Source organism: Prinia subflava, chromosome 2 (assembly GCF_021018805.1).
Source record: "Prinia subflava isolate CZ2003 ecotype Zambia chromosome 2, Cam_Psub_1.2, whole genome shotgun sequence".
Taxonomy (NCBI): domain Eukaryota; kingdom Metazoa; phylum Chordata; class Aves; order Passeriformes; family Cisticolidae; genus Prinia; species Prinia subflava.
In genome coordinates, this window is record NC_086248.1 from 41,501,970 (window position 1) to 41,525,318 (window position 23,349).

The 23,349-nt window shown below is 35.5% G+C and overlaps 1 protein-coding gene across 1 annotated transcript in view; it reads right to left on the minus strand.

Moving 5' to 3' along the window:
- ASCC3 (activating signal cointegrator 1 complex subunit 3) overlaps positions 1-23,349 on the minus strand; it is a 263,876-nt gene that overhangs the window by 180,515 nt on the left and 60,012 nt on the right. Inside the window, exons 9-10 of the mRNA XM_063389711.1 lie at positions 15,429-15,629; positions 14,829-14,969 (exon numbers count right to left, since the gene is read on the minus strand). Coding sequence (XP_063245781.1) covers positions 14,829-14,969; positions 15,429-15,629 — 342 coding nt within the window. The remainder of the gene's footprint in view (positions 1-14,828; positions 14,970-15,428; positions 15,630-23,349) is intronic.

Sequence of the window (23,349 nt, forward strand, 5' to 3'; positions counted from 1 at the left end):
ACAACGTATTTTAAGGATTTTTAGTCTTAATTTTACATATAAAAGTATGAAAAGAAAAATACTTATTAGCATTTCATCACTAGAAAAGAAAATCTGAACATTTTCTGACAGAATGTCATCTTTAATGACTACACAGGAACAGTCTAACAGGCAAAATAGTGTCTAAGACCTTCCTTGCTCATCTTTTACTGATACACGCAGTAAATATCAGATAGGCAATTGCATCCAAATAGAACAGTTTTGATTTTCAAAGAATTACAGCAGGGATAAGGTTGGAAGTCACCTCTGGAGATCTACCGATCCAATACAATGCACTGCTCAAATCAGTTCACCTAGAGGAGTCTGCTGAACGCTGCATACAGATGTGTCCAGTATCTCTCAGGTGATACTCAAAGTCTTTGAAGACTGCACAGACTGTCTAGATGAACTCTCAGTGTCTGACCACTCTCACAGGAAAAAAACTAAAGTCTCACATTTACAGAGAACTGCCAGTATTGCAGTGTGTGTCCACTCCCTGGAAACTGCTGAGATCTGGCTCAGTCTTTCTTACACATAAATACACAATGTACTCAGATCAGACCTATCTGAGCTTTTTCATATCCAGGCTGAATGACCCCAGCTTGCTCTGCCTCTCATGTGTCAGATGTTCTATCCCTCAAAAACCTTCACGCCTGTTTGCCAGAATTGCTCTAGTATGTTCCCCTCATAAAGAAGAGCCCTGAACTGGACCCAGGACCGCAGATGTGTCGCACCAGGGCTGAGCAGAGAGAAACAGCCACCTCCTTTGAGCTGCTGGTAACACCCTTCTGAAATGCAGCCCAGACTGAAGGGGACGTTGCTGGCTCACATTTAGTTTGTTTTCCACCAGAATATCTGTTATCTTTCCCAGGAAGCTGCTTTCCATCTGACCAGCCCCCAGGCTGGATGGGTTCATAAAATTACTCCCCCACTCCTGTGTAGGACATGGCATGAACTCTGGAACTTTATGAGCTCTCTGTTGGCCCATTTCTCCAGCCTGTCAAAGTCACTCTGAATGGCTGTACAACCCTCTGATATGTCAACAACTCCTCCCCATTCTGTACTATGTTTATTATTACAATTTATAAAAATTGCTTTGTTTCCTCACAGAGGATCAACATGACTTTTCAAACATAATCAAGAATGACCTCATGATAACTTTGACCAGGTCCCTCAGGACTTGGGGGAAAATATTATCAGATTACATTAACTTGCATCATGCTCAGTTTGTCTGCACATTCCCTAAACTGACTTTATTTCACCAAGTATTGAATTTTCCTTCTCTACATTTCCCCATTTGTCTCTGGGGCTTGAGAATTGCTGAAAGGCAGGCCTAACAGTAATGGCTGAAGCAAAGAAAGCATTAAGTACCTCAGCCTTTTACAAGCCTTTTGTCATCATGTACCCTGTTCCATCTAGCAGAGGTTTTCTCCAATTTTTCTTTTGCTGTACACCCAAAGAAGCCCTTCTTGCTACCCTTCACACATGCTTCTGGGCTTTTTCTTACTTAATCCTGTCTCTTCATGCTCCACATGTACAACTACAATCCTTCCAGGTTAACTGTTCCTGCATCCACCTCTTGCATGCTTCCTTTTCACGTATGGTTTTCATCCTGTAGGTCTCCTGACAATCTTGTCTAACTTGCTGATCATCAGGATGAGCCACTCCTGAGTTTGGAGGCATTGAGCAAGAATAAGAAGTACAAGGATTGCTAGCGTTTTAAAGTCTGAAAGACTTTGAATTTCCATCTAATTTTTTTTTCCTTTAAAAAAATACTGAAGTAGCTTATTGAACTCATTAGTATCACTTGCTAAGTCATTTACAATGGAGTGTAGAAAATATTGCTGTAATGTGCTACATTACATATAATACCCCTTACACACAATGCAGTTTCTGAAGGACATTAAGTGAAGGCTCCAACTCAAGAATCATGCTGCATGACACAAAGGTATTGAGCTCACTGAACATATTACAGCTATAAAACTGGATCTATAATTTTTGTATATCAGCACACAACTGAATTAAAAGTCTTTGAAACTTTCTATTACACTAGGAATTCTTCCCGCTCTCCCCTCACTAATACCAAGGCTGCCCAATCAGTGTTACATTTATTTGTTTTGCGGGATGTAGCAGTAAATACAACTTGGCAAGTATAAGATGGACTATCTGAAACACAGTAAAGCAAGAGCAAGTAAGTCGAAGGAGCAGCAAAGAGATGTTGTGCTTAGCATTGTCCCTTTGACATAAAGCAGTAACATTTGTTTTTCACTGTCACTGTCTTAAGAGTTTTCTTAAATGACAAAAAGGCACAGTAAAACCAGCACACATCAAAACTGGTGCCTCTGAAGGCACAAGAAACAGTCTCAAGTCTATTAGTGAATCTGGGGTCTCTAAATGCAGCAGCTGACTGGTCAACATATGACAGTCTACAAAGCCATTCAAATGTCTTTAAGCTCAGTGTCCAGAAGACTGTAATACACATATATATAAATATATCTCCCAATGAGTGAAGGATAAAAGGAAATAAATAATACAAAAGGAATAGAGAGAATAGAAGGCTCAAAGGCAGCTTCCCTTTAGGAGCTTCATCATTCTGTTGCAGAAGTGGTAGAAACTTAGCAGCTCCAGCCAGGCTTTCTTCTTCCCACAGTCACACACCTTTATTGCACAGAAGCCTCTCTGATGATGCCAGTAGATTAAAATGTCACTCACAATCTAGCTTAAAATATTAAAAGTACTTTACAACTCATGTGATTCAGTTATCACTGGATGGTCACATCACTGCAGCAATACACCTAAAAATCCATCATGTCGAGACAGAATTTGATTCAACTAGTCCCAGTCATGCACAAGTGAAGAAGGGCCCTTTAAAAAGTAATTTAATTACAAACCTGGCAACAGAGAAAGGCAGATGCTGAACCCTTAAAAAAAGGCTAAAGAACAAGTCCTCTCTCTTAACGTACATTAAGTTTGTATGTTCTATTTTCAGAAAAACTTCAGCATCATTAATATCTGTTGTATGGAAGTAACAGATGCAATAACCTAAAAAAACTTTTACAGACACAAATTTTAAAAATGTTTACTAATTTGATATTTTCAATGCAATATTTTTAACACTTTACTTCATATTCCCTTCTGCAACATTCTGCCACAATGAATTGAGATGAATCATTGACAATGAATTTTGACCCCTATAAAAATAGACACTAAATGTATTTAATGTCATAAATCACATGTGTTTTCAATACAATTTGACTTTACATATCAAATAGAAGATTAACAAAAATCATTTTTATACACATTAGAAAATTGTTTCAATTTTTTTAGCTAGTAATGCTTACAAAAATACTTTGAATTATGTATTTTGAATTTCATAACAACAATAAGCAGAAAATCGATTTAAGAGACTAACTAGAAAGCTATTAAATCAGATCTTCCCATTTTCAATAACTAATTTATCTTGTGCATCTAATATCTCTACTCAGCTTGAAAAACTAAGAAATCTACTTGATTCACCTGTAGGTGACACTGTTGGTCTTAGCCATGCAACCAAAGAGCAACAGCATTCCCACAGTCTGGAACAATAGTGTTTTCCAAATCACTAATCTTTTTTTTTTTGTTTTTAACATTTGTACCCTAGTACTTTTAAGTTCCATTGTGTCATGGTTTAATCCTGGCCAGCAACTGAGCCCTACACAGCCACTTGTCCCCAGCAGTGAGATGGGGTAGAAGTGAGGGTTGAGATAAAGGGTTTAATAGGTAAAGCAAAGGCTGTGAACACCAGGGATTCAAAGCAGAACAAGGAATTCATTCACTACTTCCTGTTGGCAGTGGGTGATCAGGGGATCCATCATGTCTAACAGTGACCTGGGAATACAAATGGTTCCTCTGAACATCCCCCTTCCTTCCTCCAGCTCCAAGCTCTGTGGCTGGGGATATCCCTGTGGTCACTTGGGATCAGTTGTCCCAGCTGTGTCACCCTCCCAATTCCCTGTGCACCCCCCCCCAGTCCCCTTGGTGGTGGGGTGGGGTAAGAGGTAGAAAAGACCTTGGCTCTTTGAAAGTGCTGCTCAACAATAACAAACTGTGTCATAATAATTTATAAAATAACTGTGCCATTTACACTGTTTCCAACAAAAATGCAAACCACAGCCCATACCAGCTGTTATGAAGAAAATTAACACTATCCCAGCCAAAACCAGTACAAACTTTAATATCAAACCTCTTAAGAGACAGTGATTTATGTAAGTGCATAAAGTACAGATATATTAAAACTGAAAATGCTCTAGTTAAAGCCTAAAGTAATGAAAAAAATGTGCCCACTGGAGAGGAAAAGGAAAAAAAACCCAATAGGATATACTTGTAGCAAGGGCTCTTCATCCAATTTGAGTATTTGTATTTGTTTATTTAAGTGCTGAAGTACAATGCCAAATAGTTTATCACTTACAGGGAAAAAAAAAAAAAAGAAAAACACTCAAAATTTCAGGTTTTAAAAACAGTTTTAAGAAACTTCTAGTAGCCAAGTCAGGCATGAATATAATTACTTCCAATAAAAGGGAACACACTACCAAGAATGCAATTACAAAACAACCCACCTTATATCCTTTAAGTATAGAATACATAAAACAAGTTTTTTTCCTACTGTTTAAAATATCGGTAATTTTATCTGGCATAATTTCAACTAGGTTTTTACTGCTAAACCAAAAATTAACTCCCACATTTCCGCCCAATCAAAATAGAGATTTTAGCCAAGTGAGTCATAGCAAAGAATGCCAGTCAATTACACACTTTATCATAGTATGAGACATTTGATTATTAATCACAAAGTAGGTTAGTCAAAACCTGCACTAAAATTCTACAGATTATTATAGCAAAATAAACAACTGTACCTATTTCAAAAGTAAATTATTTCAAATAAAATTTAAATGCATGACTGAAGAGTAGTGATTCTAATTTCTGAAGCATGGAAGACTGATTTTAGTATAATCTGTCATAAATACAGAAACTGATTGAGGTCACAGATAGCACCTTTAGTTCCTTATAAAGGACTACTATTTTTTTATTCAAACTGCTACTGTTTGATGATATATAAGTACTTTGCCCCACTGGCAAAATCTTAGCTGTCACAGGTGCATATATTAATAGAACAGTCATAAATCAGAAGGGCTTCCAACAATTTCACTAGGGTAATGGAAGACTGATGCCAAAAAAATAGGAAGTACAGTGCTAAAAGCACAGAATTACAACATCAGCCTGAGAAAGCAATGCAGTTGTTCCAGCAACAATAGAAACAATGCAGACAACATTTCAACTAAGCAACAAGCTTATTGACTGAACCCACTGGAAAAATATCCAGCAATCTCTTATACAAGTCAAACTTCATTTATTTCCTAATAAGTTTCAGCATCAGAGACAATCAAGAATCCTACAGGTGATGTTGCAGAGCTTACTGCCTTTATTTCAGTTAAACAATTAACATCACAGGCCCAAAGTTACCTTTTTGCTGTTTAATATCAATATTGTTTACCTGTTTTACTATTTCTCCAAGCTGGCATAAGGAAGTAAGAAACCTGGGGCAAACATGGCCTTCACAAAAATGGCACCCACAGGAAAATTCCTTCCTTGTCTTTAAAGGTCAGGAAATAATACTCCAGTGCTAAAAAATTGAAAACTTGTTCCTGAGGTCAGCTAGATGGGCATATCAACATTACAGAAATCAGCCCAACCTGCAAGGAAGCAGGCTTCAAATGTAAGTATTTTCTCCAGCTGCAGACTGTAGTCAGATCAGATTCATCTAGTCCAGGTTGTGTCTTCACTTCTCTTTTGTTATTTTCTGTTTTGGATTTCTGAAAACAGCAACCGTAACTTTTCTTCCTTCTGCTTCTCCACTAAAACACTTCCAGGATTCCACTTTCTCCCTCCAAAAGCTGAAGAGAATGAATTTAGCCCAGCTGAGGACTTGAGTGACTGCTGTCAACTGGTGTGTACACTGCTTACTGGTGAAAAGACTGCCATGACCAGAACTTTAAAACACCCCTCAGCATTTCAAATCTTGGAGGTGTACAAAGACACATCCCTTCTGATTATATTTTAATTCTCTTCCTTTCAGAACTACGAACTAATTAAGAAATACAATCAACATTTAGAGGGAAAAGAATTAAAAGTAAGACAGAAAAAAAAATGTAGTAGTCTGTGGTGTGCCATCAAGACTCCTTGCCTCAAAGAGATCCTGGATAGGGGATTTTTTAAACACAGTTTTCCCTGAAGATAGCATGATCAATGAGGCAGGTAGCAAAATTTCACTTTGCACACTAGGAGAACTTCTGAAACAAAGGAAATGCATATGGAAACAACAGTGTGAAGTGGAGATGACTCTGTGACACAGAAATCCTACTATATAAAAAAGATTTTGATCTTTCTCCACTCAGACCTCCATTTCAGCAAGGATTTCTGTTCTAAATATTTCAGTATATTTCTCTCATTTGAAAGATAAGACTTAACCTCATTTAGAAAGACTTCTTTTAGATTGTGCATAACTTTGAAAATTCAGAAGAAAGTAAGTTTTCTTTCAGCAAGGTTGTACAAAGGAATATTCAGGAAGTTCTTTCAAAAGAGAGGCAAGTTCCTTCTTTCTTTTAAATAAGATTTTGATATCTTTCTGTCCCAGTCCAAATTTTGATCAAAAGAAGATATTCTGCTATTGAAACCAGGGGCATGCATAGAATCCAGCACTACTTTACATTCTAGGCATACTGGAAGAGGGAATATTAACTAGGTTAAGCTCTGTTTTTGAAATGAACAACTTGAAAAGCAGAGGGTTTTCCAGTATCAGTGAGCTTTATAATACCTGGATCACTTCTGAAGGCCACTTCATGAAAATTTAACTCCTCATACCAAAAGAGGTTTTTAGATTTTACTACTTCTAACACATCCAAAACACAATTTTGCTCCTGGAAGGAAATAGACTGGCATCTAAAGTCAACAGTCATACAGATGTTGGCAACAACTGCAAGTAAAAAACCAATGGCATGCAATAGGAGATGAAGGGCACTTAGGGAAGACCAACATCAGAGTAAGTGGTTACAGGGATGGACAAAAAATACTGGTTAAGCAAAAAGATTAGATAGGGACAAAGCACCAAGAGACAAGAAAATAAAATAGTACTGTCTTGCTTCAAAGACACTTTATATTGTACATTCTATGCAAATTTTCAGTGTAAGTTCTGCCTATAAGTTTCACAAAATGCTGTGGTAATACAAACGGGATAGCAATTGACAATACTAACCTTTAAAAAAACCTGTTCTATTGTTGATTTCTGTTAAAATGCAGTACAATACAATATTCTGTGAATTACTGTTATGGGAGAAGAACTGTCAATACTTTCTGAATTAAAAACATTAATAATTCTTTCTCACAAATTGAAACATTTTTATGTGAGTACGGTGATATGCATGTCAAGATGACATCATCTTTATTATTGTAAAGAATCACTATCTCATGTACTTACTATATGAATAAGCAAAGTCACAGCATATGCATATTCAGCCTCTAATAGTGGGTTTGTGAGATCCATGAAGTGAGATGCACATACATAGCAGAATATAATAGAATATAATGCTCTAAAAGTTAATAAAATGTACACAGGAAAAGTAGCAGGAATCAACCTCACTGTTTGCTTTTACTTAGAAGCATTTCTATATCCTATTAAAGTGCAGGAAATGAGAAAGAGTATATGAGAAAAACAAAGCTGTAGATGAAACATCAGGCACCTCAACTTTACAGCCCTCTTTTGCTTCCAATAGTTTTGGACTTGATTAGTTTTATATTGCAGTTAAGAACTTGAGAAAAAAGCATTATTCCATTTTATTAGTATCAGATTCCAATAGGGAATAAAGCCTTCATGACTTAATATCAGAGTCTATTGGCTGACAGAATCTATCAGAGTGATCATCCATATTACTCAGAGGTCCTGATGCCATTTGTTGTTCTCAGAACTACTCGCAATATTCAGCTCTGATGCTTTTGTGGTCTCTGCTTCACTTCTCACTTCTGTCTTGCCATCAAAAGTATAATTAATCAGCTAATCTTGGAGACGTCAAAATACATTCGGTCCTTCAGGCTATTTCCTCTTGTCAAGAAAAGCATTATTTTCAGTAATCAGACAAATGTATTTGCTAATGCAAATGCAGCTTACACGAATTCTCTTCTCATTTATTACACTACTGTTTACAAAGATACCACCAGTACTGTTGTATTACTCATGTCTTCAATAAGAATTGCCTTTTTGCTCTAAATTACTCTTATTTCAAGGATAAGTTGCTGGTTAAAGTTAAATAGAAAAAGGACCAGCTAATAGAATTTGCAATAAACTAAAAAACAAAACAAAACAAAAAAACAAAACAAAAAACAAAAAACAAAAAAAACCAAAAACAAAACAAAAAAACAAACCAAAAAAACCCCCAAAAAACCAACAAAAACAAAAAACAAAACAAAAACAAACCAAACAAAAAACAAACAAACAAACCCCCCCCAAAAAACAAAACAAAACAAAACAAAACCAAAAAAAACCAAAAAAACAAAACAAAACAAAAAACCCACAAAAAAACCCCACCACATGGATTTTAAATACCAAAATTAAATTGTCAGTGAAAGTAGTAACTTCATTTTAAAAAAAAAAATCCCAAACTAAAACTCACTGAGCTAGAACTGACTGTGGTTGGTCAACCATTGCAGCAGATGGCTCACACAATCACTTTCACTTCCCCTCCTTTCCTGGACAGGGGAAGCAAATAAGGTGGAAAAGCACATGGGTCAAGACTAAAGACACCAATAAATGTCACAGGCAAAACAGATGTGACTGGGAGAAAATGATTGCAAATGAAAAATTAAATACAATAGTGAGGAAACAAAGATAAAACCTAAAAGCCTCTTCCTGCTAAGTCCTGCTTCTCCCCAGGCTCAACATCACTGCTTTGTTCCCAAGTTCTCTACATCTCAGGAATGGTGGTAATAGTCAGTCCATAACTTCATCTCAGACTTTTCTTCCTTACACTTTTTTCCCCACTCTGCTGTGGATCCCCTACCACAGGATACACCTTCACAAACTGCTCCAACACAGGTCCTTTCCATGGGCACAACTCCTGCCAGGAGCCAGTCCTGCATGAGCTCTCCACGAGCCACCTTTTCCTTTACTGCACCATCAGCCTGCTGCAGTGTGGGGCCCTCCAGGAGCTGCAGTGTGGACAGCAGCTCCATCGCAGCCTCTTTGATGGGCTCTGAGAGAATCTCTGGAGTACCTCTTTCCCTCCTTCTGCTCTGACCCAGGTGCCTGGAAACCATTCATGTTTTTAAACTGCTCAACATGTTTGGAACTTGGCAAATGCAAGTGGTATCTTTTCTAAACCTATGAAGGATTGTTTCTTAGCAAAATGTGAAGACAGTTTTCATATAAACTTCGAGCAATGTTAAGAATCAATTCTGAAAGCAATGTGACTTTACTTTATACAGGTTAACGGGAAGAGAACAAATATGACAGCCAGCTGCCCATTTTCTAACAGTGCAAGTCCGGTTTAGCAGGACTTTCTTCACTACCCAGACAAGACAGCAAAAAATGTAAACTTTGAATTACATTTCTTGAACATCTTGGAATTTTTTAGAGTTCATAAAGAATGAAGGAGGTTTTTTGTTTGGTTTTTTTGTGGTTGGGTTTGTTTTTGGTCTTTTTGGTTTTTTTAATGGGTGAATGCTCCTATAGTTTTCCCATTTTCTGCCTAAGGAGGAATGTTTTAGAAGCACATTAGGTTGAAAGCAGACTAAGGTCAGATACAGCTTCTGATTTGTTTCTGATAAGCTCCCCCCTTCTTTAATCAGACATGAGATTAATTTTTATCAAATCTGTGACAGAAAAAAAGAGATATGTGAAGTCTAGCAGAAACCTAGCAGTTTTGGAGATGTCTGTTTCTGTGATGTCTTTCAGGCCCATGTTGACAGGTCCAGCTTTGCACTTCAGTAAATGTATACAACTCTTTCTGTGAACCTTGAAGTATTTGAGTACTGTGTAAACATGACAGAAAATCCAATAATATGTTTTAAATTAATAACCTTGCTTGCTATATAAACAATATTTTGATGAAGAACCATAACAAAAATAGAAATGTTTTTGTTTTACAAAAAACCCCCCATATTCCTAAAGAGTTAAAAAAAAAATTCAATAGTTCAGAAGTAGCAGAATCAGGACTAGTCACACAATTACACTTTGATTCATTTTCTCATAATATTTATTTGAAAGACAGTAAATCTTCTTTTCCTGTTGTCTGAATCCCTTAACTCCAACAACATGAGAACGAAGGAACAGAGTTATGTAGAGGTTTATAGGCTGGGGAAGTTAGCCAGCTTTCACAACTTGACCAGATTTGTTTCCAACTATTACATAATTTTACCAACACAGAAAGCACTTGTGATTTGGACTTCACATTAATACATATCTGTAGCAAGCAAAGCTCATGACAGTCTGGCACATCTCAAAGCATTGAAGAGATCTAAGACCAATAAAAATAATTTCACTTTGTAACTGCAAGTGTGAGGCATAAAAATAAAGCAAAAACATTACAGAAAATTAATTTCAACTTCAGCCTCACTTAAATGTACTTATTTGAATTAGAATGCAGGTTGTTGACAATTATACCAAAACATATCTAAAGCAAAAGTGAGGTACCAGTCTAAGGGTGAGAAACATTCATACTAACTGAATATGCAATAAAACATCAAAATAACTTCCCTTAAAAAGAAAACAAAATACATTTAACAGGGTAATTTTCAAAAACTATTTTTAGTGTTTATAAAGGTAGAAGAAACTTTGATAAGCTTTTCCTATGTTATGCCAAGGATCTTAATTTCTTTTTAATGTTTTATGCCTACATAGCATGAAATAAAGTTATCTTGTACATTTTTTGATGCCCACTAACTTTGTGTTAAGGCCTGAAGGCATTTCTGCACTCTGAAGAGGCAGTGTTTTGCACAAGTTAAGGCATGATGCCACTCATCCATCAGCTTACAATACACTGTGCCCAGGGCAAGGCACTGCTTCAGACCTGCTGATTACCTTATAAATCTATACTGCTCCAATTCCAGCTATATTCCCCAAACTTTCAAAAGATAACTATAACTACATTATAGTTGTTGCAAACGCAAGGTCAAACCATTCTGTTTATATGAAGAGAAATTGTCTCAGTTTTAACTCACATCCCACTTGTTAAACTTGTAACTGGCTTTCAACACATATAATATGGAGAGCAGGTTAGAAGAGTGACTGAAGAGTCAATAAAAACTATTTTCATTTTCTTTTTAAAGGCAATTTCATAATTGGTAAAATCATAAACTTGTTTTAAAAGCTTATGAAGTGTGTTGGAACCATAGTAATGTCAATGAACATTCAATAATAGCATGGAAGTAAAATCATGTCATGTATGGAGCAGCAAGAAACATGGCTACCTTCTGGATGGGTATAAATTACGGCATGAAAAGCACAGAGAAAGTTACTGATGGAAAAATGTGCCATAAACCTTTTTAATTGGAATTTTTCAAAAATATTTGAAAGATTTTACTTCACCATAAAGGGAATGAAAATTTAAATTCGTTACCTTTTTTGGCTAGCATTTATATCTTTAAAAATATTTGTAGAAAAAAATAGAGGTAGCTCCCACTGTACATTAATGGTGCATTCCTGAGAAGGGAGACAGTTACCAGTTTGTCAGATAAAGCAATTTTTCCTCATCAGGATAAGCACAACAGCTACATGTAATAACTTGCAAAACACATCTTTAAATATACACAGGCAAAGTATGAAGGATGAAGCAAGCAGGATGGAAAGGAAGCAGAAAATTATCAGGTTTGTCACTGAAGCACTACTTCTAACTAATACCTGACAGTCACCTTGTTTTTACATCTTTCACTGACTGATTTGATTCATCTGAGGACAAAAATAAGGATGGTGAAAATGCAACTGCTCAGAAAATGGGCAGAAGACTACTGTCACAGGAGATATATGTCAGGTATTCAGCTGCTCAGAAGTACCAATTGAGATCTTTTGAAATAGTTATCCAGCCTGAAACAGCAGCATCTACTTTGGCTGATGATCCTACTCTCAGCCTTTTACTCCCCATATGATATATACTGTCCCTGTGCATATAAACTGTGTGCATGCATCCACCTGCTGTAGCATTGACTCTTACAGGAAAAACTGCTTTTCTGCTAAACAAAGGTACTTCATTACTTACACTACTAAAGGCCAGAAAACAGAGCCATGACTGGCAAAGCAAATCTGAAACTATAAATAAAGCAGCAACACCTATCAGAGTATTCTTTCCTGAGAAATGTACGCATTAGAGAGGCTAAAATGTAAAATGAAGTTTTGAAGGAAGAATCAATTTAATACAGGGTAAAAAATGGTGAAAGGAACCTGCTTGGATGAAATGGTTTTAAGTGCCTAGTTGAGCAAAGAAAGCTCATGAGTTTTCATAGAAAACTATATATACAGAGCAATAAGCAAGACTCAGCACAAGCAAGTGCTCTTTCCTCAGTTTATAATACACTACATATTTGCAGTGCACTTTGTTATGCAGCAATAAAACATTGCACACTGCTGGACTACAGAATCTTCAAGAAGAGTGGCAGCAACTACACGGGTAACTCTTGCATTGGCATTATCCCTCATCCTCACCTTCTACATTTCATTACATACATTATGATTAATCATAAGATTAATCTGACTAGCTACAACAAACAAGAGAAAACAAAAAATGTTAATTCACTGTCCCAGAATTTTGACCTTGATATTTTTTTCCTTTTAACCTTCCCAATGTTTTGAAGACCAAGGACACAAAACTGAGCAAAAGCAAAACTGAATTTAATCAACACTTTAACTACAGTTTCTTTGAAAATGTAGAAACTGACTTTTGGGTCACAGATACAGGGGCTTCCAAATTTTTCCTCCTCTGAAGACTATTTTTCTTCCACCTCCCCTCTCCCCAAAGGTTTCAAAAATACAAATGTACTTCAAATTAGAGTTTCTATACTATGACATACACAGGAAATGTTGAAATCCCTTGAAGGTAAGTTTCAAGCAAAAAGAAAACAAATTCAAGGCAATGAGATGAGTCCATGGCAGGAAAAAAATTTACCTACATCCTCCCTTCTCTATTACTTCTTCATTTTTATACAACAATCTGCATAAGCCTCTTCTCCCCAACAAAATTAAGAATTATGTCAGTAATGACATTCTAGACTGAAATAAAAGAACATGATAAAGCAGACAGTCTTCCTACACTCAAGTTACTAAGTTCCTCTAAGTTAATACTCTGTATGCATTAATAAGTTCCCATTACTAGAGTAATAAATTTCAGCTTTGTAAACTATTTCCCATAAAGTTTTTTTAATAAAGCCTGAAACATTTCTTGTTTCTTTTGTTCCCTTACTCTTTTTACTGGATGTAAGCTGAGAACTTACAGAGTAAGTGGGGTGAGACTGTAGGAATTATATTGCTAACTAGAAGAGTATAAGTAAATAGCATTTTTCCATTCTGTATTCATTCTGTTTATCCAGCTTTGTCCTTACATTCAGAGCAGGCTTTTCTACTGTCACTTTCAGTTTCAGCAGTGATTACACATTATCTCCCTCTACTAAAACCATGATCTACTTGATTATGTGCCCAAGCTGAAAAGTACTGTAAAAACAGGATGCAATTTAAAATGTTAATTTTGTGTATCTAAATTTCAATTAGTAAAAGTTCCTACCAAACTTTTTTTTTAATTTTGTGAACTCAGATTTTAGGTAGATGGTGTTGCAAAGTCACTCTGATAAAATACCAGTGATTTACTGTCACTCATTGATATTGGTTTGCTATTTACTGGTTACCACAGTATTGTGACTGTATGTATCAATATGTATGCATATACATCTTCTAATTGTTATTCACAAATTCATACTGAATTACTGCTGCAGTGGTCCTCATAATTATTAATTACATACTGACATATATTCTTGTCATGTGAAGGGGTTTTTCTCTCCACTCACCATAAAAATATTAAATACCCAAAGCTGACTGCCAAAGTATCACTTATCTGCATCATGAATAACTGCAAGTTACATTTATAAATGTTCATATTGAGAATAAAATCAGTTCTCCTCTCTGTTTCTTGGACCAGGCAGAAGGGAAAGCGTAATCACATGGAACTGTATGGCAGAACAGGTATAAAAGTATCTTAAGGTTTTGGAAAAATGGTATTGCACTGACACATAGCATTTGCCTGAAATAAATATGGCAAAAAGTGTCTGCTAAAACAAAATAATCTCCATTTATGCAATCCTATTTGAAAGGCTAAATGCACAAATTTTATTCATTTCTATGAATGGTCAAATGTTTAGCCTAGTGATGTCTTATACTTTTTTAGGACAAATGAGGAACAGTAAGATCAGCCGTTAACAGGAACCTACAGTTTTTGTTTGTTGAGGTTTTGGTTTTTTTAACAAAAAAGAAGGCAAATGTTATTTTAACATATTTGCAACTATGTTGTTACAGCATTTCAGATTTATTTGGAACTCACCATTTGCAGACCAAACTTTACATTTTTCCAAGATGGTTTTTACTGAAGAATTCTGACCTTACATCAGTGTACATAATCACTGTAATTACAGATGTAGTAATAATGCTTCAGCTGCTTCACCAATACTACCACAAGAAGTTTGAAGAACAGCGTACCTATGAAAAGTTACAAATATACGCAGAGAACTGTATTTTAAAAGATGAAGCATACCTGTGTTCGCAGAATTTCGCCTTTTGACAGCTGCATATCACCAGTCAACTCCTTCACAGTAATGCCAAGTGGTTCCAGACGCTTGCTGAAGTAATTTGTCATTTCAGCTGCCAAAGCCTTCATAGGAGCAACATACACAATCTGCACCAAAACAACACTCACTTGATAAATGAGCAAACCCCACAATGTCGTTTGTTTCATGGCAACCATTACCAATCACAATCCATTGTGAAATATGATGCCAGGCGCTTACAGTGAAAAATCTTAATAGTGATATATGAAAAGTGGTTATCTTTGTTGGATAAGTGTGCAGCTGTTTAAAGGACAATGGATTTTGTTTATACAGCCTCATCACTTTGAAAATTGGTTCTGCATGAAAGCTAAATGCATTTTCATAGCTTTTTATTCACATAATAAGATTTTTAGACCCCAAATAAGAATGGCTTTAACAATAATGAAATAAATCAAAACTAGCCTTATCCTTAACTTGGAAAAATCCAATATCCTTGAGAACTTCCTGATTTCATATTCCATGTATAACGTATAATAGGTTTTACCCTACAAGTTAAAAAGCTGGTCTTTGGTTCATTAAACTCCTACCTTAAACTCATCCTTTTTGATAACACCATGCTGGACATGCTGGCGAATTTCATGAAGGATTGTCAGCATGGCAATGTTCGTCTTCCCAGCTCCAGTGGGGGCACAGATCAGCATGTTCTCATTCGTGTTGTAGGCAGTCTCAAAAACTATAGACTGGATTCGGTTTAGTCTTTTCATGCCTTTAAAAGCAAGTTGTCCAACCTGTTAAAATAAACAACACACCTCTTGGATTTTTCACAGATGTTTGTACATGTGTGTATCTATGCATATAGTTACCATAAGACAAAGAACACGTGGAAACAAACCTTCAGACACTTGTCATAATATATTTATCATTCCAAGGTTTTTTATTCTGAGGGTACCACTTCTAACCAACCCTCAAATAGGGCATCAATAAAGAAAACAAATTATAGCACGGTAACATCTGCTAAGATGGATCAAAATCTTCAGCCTCATTATTTCACCACCTAAATTTTTTTTCTCAAGAGAGGGACCAAAACACAGTAAAATACAGTATGATTAGTAATTAAACATCAGTAAAACAGCATTAACAGGAAAAGAACATACTTCTCAAAATCTAAGATCACAAACTTTGACTATTCTATTGGAAGATGAGTTAGCCAAACAATAGAACTCTATTATAGAGTTCAATTTTACAAACACAGACACACAAATTCAGTAAAAACTTGCTCTTGCTTCCGAGAAAATCTCCATCTTGCAATTGTTCATGTTCAGACCTTTCTCCAATTTGCAACAAGCTGCAGTCACCAAAAGGAACGTAAAACTTGTATGTGTAGTCCAAAAGAAACTTAGACACTGTTGTGAAAAAATAAACTTTATAGTTGATACAGGAAATTATCCTTATTATAGTTTAATGCATGTTTAAATCTTATAAAGTACAAATCACCAATTACAGTAATAATTTGCTATTAGTCTCTGTGAAAAATTACATTTTTACCAGGAAAGAAAGACTGTACAGAGACAGTGGCAATTTCTGCGTCTGAAGATTATAAAACCCTTGCAACTGAAAAAAAGCCCTTAAAATATAAAATTAATTTTCCAACATACTTTTTTTAGTTACTTTTCACAGATGTTTAAAATAGACTGCAGAATACATAATTTTATTTCTACAGATTTAATTACTTGCACTGCTTCTACTACAAAGAATGAAAAGTATCTTACATTTGAAGATTGTAATTTTTACTTTACTTGTAGGAAACAACAAAAATACAGTAAAGAACAGGCCTCAAAGAATCTTCTGAAGATCTCCTTTTACATTATTCTGTGTGTTTCAAATAATTTACAGTGGTTTTCTATGGTACAAGCCTCTCCAATACCAAATATTCTTCCCAATTCATTCCTAACTAAGCAAATTATTCAAGCAGGACCTCCCCAAGTAATGCAAGCTTAGGCATGAGGGCTTCATCAGCTTTTTACATCAAATACTTCACTTAACTTTGCAATGAACACCACGTCTATTATTGTGCTGCAGCTTCCTTGTAGTAGCCTCATGTGAGGGGTAATGATACAACTTACAAATTTAGATAAATAGACCATTTCCACAAAAAATAAAAATGCTCTACTCTTAAATCTATAGGAATGATGTACTTAATGACTAACCAACTGTAGTTTTATTTTAGATGGCTTTGAACATGAATAAACAACATTCACTGATACAGAAGTCAATGAAAATGCTATGCAATCAACACATTTTCTTTTTGAAAATTGTCCGTTTCAATTTAACAGTACCTTTGTCTTAGAGCTTTTGGGTTTAAAACTTCCTATGGCCCACTGAAAAAGTATTATTCAAATCATGAAGTGCATTTGTATTTGTAGGATTGACAAATCCCAAATACATCCAAACATCTATTTTAAATCACTGTCTTTGGTGAAGAAAAACAAAGAATCTAAAGCAACAAAACTGTACTTTTCATGAAGTTTCTTCACTTTTTCAGTGATTGAATTTCAGGATTGCAACAGTTCTCACTGTCACTGTTCCTGCACAGTTTACTGTGCTTGCAACACTACAGGAAGAAAGCTTATTTCTTTTGTTCCAAGTTTTGTATACATAACATGTACTTCATGTGTCATCTTCAAAATTCATTTCATCTTGATGAATGAGACCCTTATAAAGTATTAGTGGTTTTCCTGGAGACTTGTTGAACATGTTGGTGCTATCAGGGTTCAATCAGCTCTTTGTATGGTCTCCTCTGGCATTTTAGGTTTCTAACTTGGCTGTTATTTCACTTTGAGATTTCTTGACAGGTCTTTGTAATTGGATATATTTTTCCTCTTCTCTCCCATTCCATCGAGTTGCTTTTAGAAGCCATTATAAACATTGCACAAAGTTCACACTGATGAACACCATTTACAGCATTTATAACAAAGGATCAGAGAGAAACTAACACAACTGGAGATTACAGATCTGAACTAATAAAACACTACATTACACAGTATTACACTATTTAAAGAAGCAGTTTTTAAACAAAATCCAAAACATTGCTGTCTACATTAAGCCCAGCCTAAGTATCTTCAGAAATGGATGACAGAAATTTTTCCCAGTCACCCAGTTGAATTTGTGTGGCTTTACACATACAGATCACCTTACAGCAGTGCGATTGTTAATACCCTTAAATACAACTTAAGTTTTCTTAAACTAGTACCTGTAAAAATATTCTGTTCCAGCTTCTCTTAAACTTTAAGAGTGCAGTGTAAAACATCTTTTTCTTTTATGTTTGGCAAAAATTACATATACTATAGCCCTAGGACATGCAACTGTACGTATTTAGAAAAATAATTTCCTGTCTCTTTTCCTATTGGAAAATATTAACACCATGGATTAAGACTGACTTGATAAACAGATGTTCCAGAAAAAAATAGGGCTGTGTAGCAAGTTAGAAAAATTAACTTCAGGCTGCTTTCTGGAAAGATGCTAAGCCTATTGAAACAGAAATGTTAAGAGCAGAATAAAGATTAACAAAAAAAACCCATAAAAACAACCAAAATGTAAGAGCCTGGTTAAAAACTAGAAGTATTTTTCAATAATGGTATTCTGAAACAGAACCTAGTTTTTCATTCAACACACTAATTAATTTTCAAGCCAGCACTCACAAATCAATATACAACATTCAGAATCCCAAAACAGTCAATAAATAATCTTTAAAAGTTGACTCTGCAGGAATATAGTAAGGATTAAAAAAGCTACATGAGAAAGTATCTCCAGAGGAAAAAAAATCCTAAGACATCTTCAAATCAACTCCCCATTAATTGAAAAAAATATTACCTTTCCTCTAAATTCCATATTATTCCATGCAGTAAGTACATAATCCAAAAGCAGTAGTTTTGTCCTCATAAAATAGTAAGGCCGCATACAGAAACGCAACAGTATGCATGGAAGTCCACAGCATGACAAAGGTACTAGAAGATTTGTTTTTTAAATTGTCATTTGCACATACTACATATTTTTAAAATGGAAAACACTTTTTTCCCCTCTGGCACATGAACAAGGCTTTTACAGACCAGCTTCTTTTCAGATAAACCAGTGAAATCCCTTCTTGCTTAAAGGAGTGGTAGCCACTGGATGGCAGAAAGGGTTTTTTACTGAAAATGAACGAGATGCAATACTTTTAGTCTTCTATTCTACAGCTGATTTATCCCTAGAATTCAACACAAACCATAGGAAGTTTGAGCAGAATACAATCTGAGTGTTACTCTCAACTAACAGGATTTCAAGCCTAAGATGATGCCATTTTTACACAAGCATGCATCAATATGAAAAGGCACTGAGAAGCAACTCTTTCCACAAACCAGATGATACTGAAAGCAGCTGTGACATGAATGAATAAACGCCCTGATTTTACTTCAGTAAGCTTTCCAATCATTTCCCATGGAATTTATTGTTACAATTAATGCATTTATGAATAAATGAGATTACACTTAATTAAGATATTCTAAATCAAAAATTTCCTCAGAAAGATATTTGTGTGTTGGTGCTCTAACAGCAATTTAAAAATAGGACAAATTTGTTTAAGCCATTAAAGTAATATTCATGAACGAGTCCATACAGTTCAGTGTGCAGGCAAGCCTCAGCTCAGAAACACAACTGCTTTAGCAACACAGTAGTGGCAATGTCTGCTCTAAACAGCACAGACCATCAGCACTTAAGACAGAGCTTGAGTCATGCAATTCATTACCAAGACCTTGTAGAAATGCTATGTAATGATGACTTCCTCTGTCATATTATAACAAAGTAATAGGATTACTACCCATTTATCTTGGAGATAATCCACTGCACCCATAAGCCAAGGTTGAGCTTCCAGCATTTTCCCTATTCATTGGCTTTATTTTAATGTACAACTGTTTTATGCAAAGTACATTATATAGCTCAGGAGAAACAAATCCCATTCTGCAGTCACCTGTTCTACTACACTTTAAGTTAAAAAGCTAATTGATCTAACTGGTAACAGCATCACTAATCCATAGCTTTTTACATAAAAACCATGAAACTCAGGATATGAAGCTGGGATGTCCCTTGTTCTGACACATGAATAATCTCTCAGTCATCTTCCCCTTTGCTGTCCTTTGGAATTTTATTGGTTAAAACACAAATTTACCCATATATACTCATATGCACACACAAACATGTTTCTATATGTATGTGTAAACACATATACACATTTTAATAAATACATTCCCATTATCCTTCTGAATTATGAATAATTAGTAGTCGTCCCCTTCTTTCTAATTATGCGTCTATACACTTAAAGCACATTTGTGCCAGTGTAAATACTATTATGCTACTGAAAGTACACTCAGAAATAAACATAGATATTATACCTGGGGACTTGCAGGTATAATCTCCTGATTATAACCTCTCCTGATAATATTTTTCACATTCTGCTACTTCCATGAAAAGGTGGTGGCTCATGGAATTAAGGAACAGAAATAATTAAAAATGTAACTATATAAATAGCATAAAAGTACAATTATTTTTATATTATCTTAGGAGGACTATTTAAGAATATAATTTCCTGCCTGCCCCAAAGACTGAAATGTTGTCTTTCAAAGCACATATATACATTTTAAGCAAAGGCTCGTAACGCGTAAAAGAAAAATTGCATGATGTTTTGATCTGCTCCATTTAGCACCAAATCATATCAGTGAGATTTCATTGGACTTAGGGGAACAATTTTTGCAGGAACAAGCAGCATACACAAAGATATGAAAATCATACAAGCGTACCAAATAGAGCTTATGACTGGCTTTGGGCCATAATCAGCATTACAATTTCTTCAAGTAAGTACAAATTATATCTCATCCAGAGTGTAGTACCTGAAGAGTTATGTGCTGTAAAAGAAGCTTGGAGTAATACACGTTAGACAGATGCAAGTAACAAAAGGCATCAGAGAACCAACAGCTTATTTCAGCACCCTACCTCCTGCAAGGGACTAGACTAGAACTGAAAGCAATTCTTGCATGGTATGGGCTATTTGGGTGACAGCAGCAACCACAGATCACAGAATCACTTAACTTAGAAATAATCTAGTTCAGCCCCTCTGCTCAAAGCAGGATCATTTACACCTATACAGATGTGTTTCAACTACCAACAAGGATGGAGACTCCACAACCTTTCTTGGCAAAGTGTGCCAGTATCTGATCACCTCACAGTTCTAAATTACTCTCCTGTGTTCAGATGAAGTTTCCTGTGTCTTAATTTGTGCCCATTTCCTCTGGTGCTGCCACTGGGCACCGCTGATGAGAGTCTGGCTCCCTCTTTGTTAATCATTCTCACATCAGGTATTTATACACACTTGTCAGAATTCCCCTGAGCCTCCTTTTCAGGTCTATCACATCCTCCTCACACAGAAGATGCTCCAGTCTTTAATTAAATTAAGAAATCACAAGAACTCCTAGAAATTCCAAATAATGAACCATAAGGGTAAAATTATATTCTGACGTGTTAGGACAGAGAATCACAGCCCATGTAAGATTTCTTTAAATATGTTCTTAATTGGAATTAAAGATCTTTTAGAAAACTACAGAGTCTTTATTTTAAAATTATCACGGTATTCACTGGTTAATGCGGTAAGTATTTAAATAGCAGTAGTCATCAGAAGCCAGGGAGATTTCCATACTTTCAAGTTATATTAGTATCTTTAAACTCAAAAGGAACACTGCAAAATTCTCCTGGATTCTAATGGAGTTCAATAGAGTAAGAGGAAGTAACCTGAGAGGGGAAAAAAAACATATATCCATTCTATATTAAACGATCACCTCTGCTCAAAGTTACCATAACACCAAAACTATAAAAATTATTATGATTTTTCTTTTCTTGGAATGCTGCTTCTAAACCATGATTAAAATTCCCTCTCCAGACCTTTTAAACTTCACATTTGCCAAACACTGAGAGTTTTATTGAATTAGTCAATTCTCAGACATGTCAAAATTCTGGCCAGTTCATAACAGTGAGTGCTGTTCAAGAAACTTTCACTAAAGAAGATCCAGAGAAGTCCAGAACAGTTCCATTAAAAAACAAATTGCAGCAAAATTTAGGAGTATAATATTCTCCTACCAACTATGGAAACATAGGCCCTCCTTGAAAGAGAGAGCCATTGAAAACCAAAAACGTCAAAGAATAAAAAGCCTTTATCTCTGGTTTTGTATGTTTGTGGTTTTGTTTGGATCTTTGTTTTCGTTTTTTATTGTTTGTCATCAGTCCTGCCTTCTGCACTCTTGAAAGAAGAACGATATATTCAAAATCACGAGGTTTTGGGGAAAATATTTACCTTCATATATGACAGCTAAGAGTCTACATGCCTGAAGCATTTTCAACAAAAATCCTTGTAAGTCTATAGTTACATTGTCACCAACTTTATACATAAACTATTCTCTTGAGGAACAACACTACACAAACTGCAGCAGTCTTACCTTTTTTCAGACTTCTGAATTATTCAACCACTTACTCTTGTAGTAAAATGATAACATTGAGAAATATTCTTGGGTTCAGCATATAGATTAAATGCAAAGACATCTGCATGTATATACCCCAAATCAGTTTGAAGGAAGTGACAGGACAGCACCATGGCACTATAAGGCTTTCCCTGCTCTGAGTTAAGAAACTGAAACAGCTTGGGCCATCTCCTCCCCTCACTGGGAGAACTGTGTTTTGTTCATCAACCTAGTTATAATATGACAAAAGATTATAGACAGACTGATTATACCCTCCGGTGATTTGATTTGAGGAAATGGATAACAAAGTGTTTCAGAAAGATTTTCCATAAAAGCAACTATTTCTACAGAAAATGTGCATAAGTTTTGGCATCCAAACAGACTCACAGTAGAGACTCTGATTTCACTGACATTGCTGCAAACTCAAAAGCATCCAATGTCAAGAGAATTATTCCAGATTATAGCAATGAAATGGAGATCAGAACACAGCCTCCTCTTAGAGCTTTCTGATGCCATTTGTGAATTACACACAAAATTACCTTGAACTAATGCAGCTGAAGGAAAATTGGCAACAGTTGTGGCATTTCCTAATAACCTCAGAAGTTAAAATCTTATGAGGATAGAAGGATTTGGATTTAATTTGATTACATTTCATCCATATTACATGTAACCAAAAAAGCCCACAGTTTTCTTCCTCATAAAATTAAAAAAAATCTTAATGTTGTGCAAAACTAAAACTATGGGAGAGTGAAATAGAAAAAAGTGTACACACTGCAAAAAAAATACTTAAAATCTGCATTCAAAATATCTACAAATTTTTAAGAAACATTTTAGATGTCCTGGCCTGTCATGTACTGATATCTCCACTATCTCCCTGACTTTTCTAGATGGAACAATGAGGAAACCAATGATGTTTATAGCTACAGTCTATTCTTCAGGTTTTGTTGGGGTTTTTTCCAATTCAGAGAACACT